The sequence below is a fragment of the Lycium ferocissimum genome, chromosome 7 (assembly GCF_029784015.1).
Source record: "Lycium ferocissimum isolate CSIRO_LF1 chromosome 7, AGI_CSIRO_Lferr_CH_V1, whole genome shotgun sequence".
NCBI lineage: Eukaryota > Viridiplantae > Streptophyta > Magnoliopsida > Solanales > Solanaceae > Lycium > Lycium ferocissimum.
In genome coordinates this window covers 46914368-46919907 of record NC_081348.1, presented here as the reverse complement: position 1 = coordinate 46919907, position 5540 = coordinate 46914368, and the positions used below count along the sequence as shown (strand labels likewise).

At 34.8% G+C, this 5540-nt stretch overlaps 1 protein-coding gene across 1 annotated transcript; it reads right to left on the bottom strand.

The window, feature by feature from the left end:
* Window positions 1-460: 460 nt before the first annotated feature.
* Window positions 461-4798, bottom strand: LOC132065409 (UDP-D-apiose/UDP-D-xylose synthase 2-like). The gene is made up of 9 exons (XM_059458800.1): window positions 4479-4798; window positions 3251-3343; window positions 3024-3131; window positions 1737-1851; window positions 1519-1652; window positions 1321-1422; window positions 1146-1238; window positions 883-1018; window positions 461-797 (listed from the first exon to the last, which is right to left on the bottom strand). The coding sequence occupies exons 1-9, from the start codon at window positions 4743-4745 to the stop codon at window positions 685-687; spliced, it is 1161 nt and encodes a 386-aa protein (XP_059314783.1). The 5' UTR covers window positions 4746-4798; the 3' UTR covers window positions 461-684.
* Between the last annotated feature and the right edge of the window lie 742 nt (window positions 4799-5540).

Here is a 5540-nt window from a genome sequence, read left to right as displayed (position 1 = left end):
GTTATCGAAGTATCTAATTGAGCAATGTAACTGCTCTTCATAGTTAAAGTATTAGATATTTCACGAGCATAGGATTGTAGTGCAAGGTTTGTCGTACACTCCAACCTCCCCTCCCCCAATACCTCATCTGGTGGGATTATACTAGATCTGTTGTTGTAGCAATATAGTGCAACAATGAGGTTAAACTCTGAAGTTATACACATCAAATAGGAGTAAACCCATTAACCATAAGCTTCTATCTTAAATAACTATTTGAATCCAACACAAATGACAGAACGATCTATGACACTACAAGTGTTCTTCGCCCAATAAAAGAATGCACAACCACATGAACAAATAGGAATAAATTTTCCAATTTATAGCCCCAACAGTAGGTCGATCGAAATGATACAAGATGCTTCCATACACAGGAATGAATATATGAATGACAACAAATCTGATAAGAAATACCCCCCCCCCCCCCCCAAAAATAACTGTCGTAGACGAGGCTCTAGTGGCATAATACACCAGCCTATGACACAAATTTCTTAATGAATATGCTGTCACAAAACAGAAGAGAGGTACTACAGATATTGCAACACGTGAATGACAAAAAATAACGTGTATGGGAGATGGACTATGTAGATTTTTACTCGGGAGAATCGTAGGAAGAAATTGAAAGACATGTCACCAAGCAGCGAATTATCAATTCGCAGTTGTTTTAGACATGGCCTGCTTGATAGCCTCGGCGTATGTCCTGTGTTGGTACGTGAGTGTAGATTCAAGCAAGTCCCACAGGGAAGTCTTTGGGTTCCAACCTGGTCATTACATGATTTAACAGTCAGATTATTTTCAACTTTTGCAAGTATTAAATTGTCATTAGGCAAAGAAACCGGTTAATACCAAGCTGCTTGTTGATTATTGTCATGTCCGGAATCCTCTTGTCACTGTCATCATACCCCTCGCCGTAAAATTCTTTAGAACTTACATCAATGGTTGGTGTTTCAATAGAAGACTCTCCACTCACTTTTGAGTAGACCTGTTATTATCCAGAGACGGAGTTGAGAACAAAACATAGTATCGACAACATGCGGCATGAAATTTAGGACAAAGCAGTTGGAACCACAAGAGGGGTAGGAGAAAGACAAATTTAATGTTTGTTTCACCTTAGTCATCATTTCAGCCAGCTGTCTGACAGTAACTTCATTGTTAGGGTTACCAACGTTAAAGATGTGGCCATTGGCTCTAGCCGGATTTTCCTGCATTTTGCATAGTTGAATCATCATAGATACTAATGCATTTCTGAAAACAAAATTAAAGGGATAAGGAAGTGAAACTCACGATCATCAGAAGAACAGCTTCTATAGCATCTTTGATATATATGAAGGTCCTTTGTGATTCTCCCCCATCCACAAGTTTCAAAGGTTCACGTCTTAAAAGGTTCTGAGAAGAGGGAACATTAGATGATGAAAACATGAGACTCACAAGTGAACAACAGATACAGGTTTTAAGGTTAATCAAAGAGAAAAGTACACATACATTACTAAAGCAAGCTAATACTCTTGGAACACCTTCACTAGGACCATCAATGCCAGGAATAAAGTCCATCCTAGGACCAATCCAGTTAAATGGCCTTACGATAGTGAACTCTAAGCCGTTCTCAGCACCCTCAGCTGTAAATATAACACATAACATGTAAGCCATATGGTAAGAGATTCAACAATGAAACAACCAGATCAATGTAAAACTACACATACCAAAGACCAGCCTCTCAATCAATTGCTTTGCACACGCGTAGGACCACCTCTGCTTCTCAATTGGTCCAAAGATGCAAGGGGAGGCATCTTCCTTAAGCACGTAATAAGCAGGATCCTAGAAAAAAGGTAGAAGAGTTAAACAATTACATGGAAAAAAATGGAAATGCAAATGAAAATAATGACATTCTCCATGATTCCACAACACTAAACATATTGTGGGTTAAACAAAATCTCATTGATTTCTCAATCTAGACTCCTGAATACAATTGAAATTACAAGGTAAACTGTGCAACTTCAAAGCATAACATTTATAATTAATCAACACTCTCCTTTGAATGGAGATCAAATTTCTAATACAGCTCACGATTTATCAGCTTATCAACTACCAAAGCAAATATTCATCAATGACCAGCTTTTTCAATAATCAACCATTAGGCATAAAGCATAAGCACACACATCAAACATATCGAGAATCTCCTGAATACTTGCCAATTGCCATGGAATTCGAAGAAACAAAGAGATCTTGTTTCTCTCATTTTCTCCTCTCTTTTTTTGGTTTGTGGAGGTAGTGCGGGGAGGAAAGCCAGGACAGAATGCCCAAGCTCCAAAAACTAATGTGGCCCACAACCATATATCATAGACATCTTAAGCCCGTGAATCAAACAATTCACGGTGTCGTCCTGTTAGATGGAAATGCTAGCAACAAGGCCTAGATTAGAACATCTATCATTGTATAATGGTAAAATCTTTGGAGATCACACTTTTTAATTGACTAGTTATATGCCCAGAGCTGTATCCAGTGTAACCAAAAGAGATGCTTAGAAATTGTTAACATGTACATAACAAATTCTAGCACAGAAGGTCCTCAGCTAGGTGCACTGTTGACGCTAAGAATTCAAATTAACATCATCCTCAATTGAAAGATTCAGCACTGGACCATACCAAAATCAACTAACTTGAGAATATTTTTGGATATCCACAGGTTGCTATCTAAATTGAAACATGTTTACTAGGAAAGAAAAATGACATAAAAGTAAAACAAGAAAGCTGAGAGAAAAGATTAAAACTAGAAACTCACCTAAAATTTTAAAAGCTTAAGTTTGGCAATATCAAACAGCATTAATCGCAATACTGAGACCAAATCGAGAATACACAAAAAAATGATATTGTAAATAACAAAAACTTTCATGATACAACACACGAAACACAAAGAAAATAACAGATCAAAGTTCAGCATCAATTTTGTATTAAAATGAAAAATATAATACTGGGAAAGCAAAGTCTTACCTGTCGCAGTGGGCTGTCTTTGGGTAAAAAGGCACCTATTGTTTTTCCATAAACTTCACAAGTTGAAAAGTGAATGAGACGCTTTCCATTTTCTGAACAGTACTTAACCTGCATTAATCAATTCAAATTAACTTCACATCTCAACTTCAGCTGAAAAAAGTGAAATCTTTCCTACAAATGACAATCATCAAAATCTATTGTCATTTTTAGAAGTCCAAAATGCATACCACTGGTAAAGCATCGATGAAATTGCTGTAAATCGTATCAAGTGGACGAGTGTTATAATCTGCTGGTGTACAGATCGCAGCAAGATTTATGGTCTACATCACAAGAAAAGCCAAAAAGTCATAAATAGTCAAAGACTTGCACGGATCAACACTAAAAATCCAGAAAGAAACGTCAAAAAACGTACAGATGCATAAATTAACCAACACCTACAGAAAATCAGTCAAAGCTGTTAAATTAAATTATCTAAAAAATATTTTAAAAAATGCATTAGGTGCATCAAAAATGAAGACTGCATTGTGTTAGAAATGGCTGGATATTCTCTTAAGGAGTGATCAAATTCAGATCCGATACTAGTCTAAAATTCACAATATAGATCCCAATAAATGCGTATTAAAACTGAAATTTTGTAAAGCTGAACTCTATAACAGAAAGAGAAATAATGAGATCAAATCGTCGAAACAGCAAGCTGAAAATAACAAAATTCCTCAAAACAACGTAGGATTCGCCACAAGAATATCCAATTTTTTGCATAGTAACTTTCTATAAGTTCAACTCAATTCAAATTCATTCAAAATAACGAAAACTTCACCACACCATACATAATACTCTGGCACAATTCAGATTTCGAGAGTCAAACAGTTTAATTTTGACCGTAAATTCGTGCCTATAATCTTTAATCTGTTTTTTTAAATGAAATTTACATATTCCGAAACTACATAAAAAGTACTATAAGTCACAATGATTTGACAATTCAAAATATACGATCAAAGAAATACTTGTTTGAATCTCGGAATCCGAAAGCTGAAATTAAAAAACTATAATGGTGCAATAACAGACAGAGAAAAAATGAGATCAAATTGTAAAATAATAAAATTGCTCAAAACCAATTTATTTGCATAATTAACTTTCTAAAGTTCAAAATAAGGAAATATTCACCACACGCTTTGTACCATTTTACGTGGCACAGTTCAGATTTCGAGAGCCAAACAGTTTAATTTTGACTGTGAATTCGTGCATGGAATCTTCAATCATTATAAGTAACTAACAATGATTGACAATTTAAAATATTTAAAAGGTATATGAAAAAATTGTTTGAATCTCGAAATCCGAAAGTTGACACGTAAATCTAAGGCAAGCTGAAAATTGCAGAATTAGCCACAAGAATATCAATTTTTTGCATAATTAACCACGCGAGAAACAGAAGCACTAAAAGAGAGTAAAATTTACCAGATCTGCCATTTTAATGAGACCTTCAAGTCTGGAATCATTTTTAATATTGATTCGATGAAACTGAATACGATCAACCCATTGAAGAGTGGCTGGTTCAAGCAAATGTTTAATTTTGTCACTATAAACATCAACAGCAAGTACCTTATGAGGTGTTTCAAACATGATTTTTTCACATAAATGTGAACCAATAAATCCACCAGCACCAATCATACATATTGTAATTGGGTTTATTGGATTACCATCTAGATCTACTCTACCTGCCATTTTTTAAGATAATCTTTTGTATATTGTTTCAGTTTCTTGTATGAATAGGAAGAAAGGTTTGGGGGAATATATTTAAAGCAAGAAAAAGGAGGGAGGGAAATTTCTCAAGAGTCTGTGGCTGTGGCCCCATTGAATTTAATGTTTCATTAGTTTTTTAATTAATATTTCTACGCTCGAGAATTATCACTCTTATTTTACGCGCTACAAGATTGGGTTATGTGGGATTTTTTTTTTTTTTTTTTTGCGCGGATTGTCCTTCATTTGGGGCAGTCTTTAATTTTTGCCGTTTAAATTGGTGATATTTAATTTTTGTCATTCGCCTTATATCCTGAGGTTCTGGTTTCGATCCTTAGCTTAATTAAAAAAAATAAAAAATCACAAGACAGATGTTTGGATTTACAAGATAAAATTTTGCCTTTAAGGCATAATTTTATAAAATTCTGCCTGTGCAAAACTCTGCCTTAAGGAAGAATTTTGAAGGCACTCTACCTTGCGAATTTTTTAAAAAATTTTGATTGAGTAGGAGTTTGAATCTGAAATCAAAAAAAATTTAGCGAAGGGAAAAAATTAAAGACCACCCCCAGCGAAGGGCAGCAATCCTGCAAATTGCCCAATTTTTTTTCTACCCAGTGTGTGTCGTGCAGTATTCACATTGAAGTCCGATTATATTTGAATTCGCAACGCGTAGTGCCTATTTCTAGAAAAAGAGCTCCTACAAATAAATTCTTTCATAGTGGGAAATTATTGTTATTGGGTAAAAAGGTGACTGGATTCTTAAAAATATTTTGTTCCTGT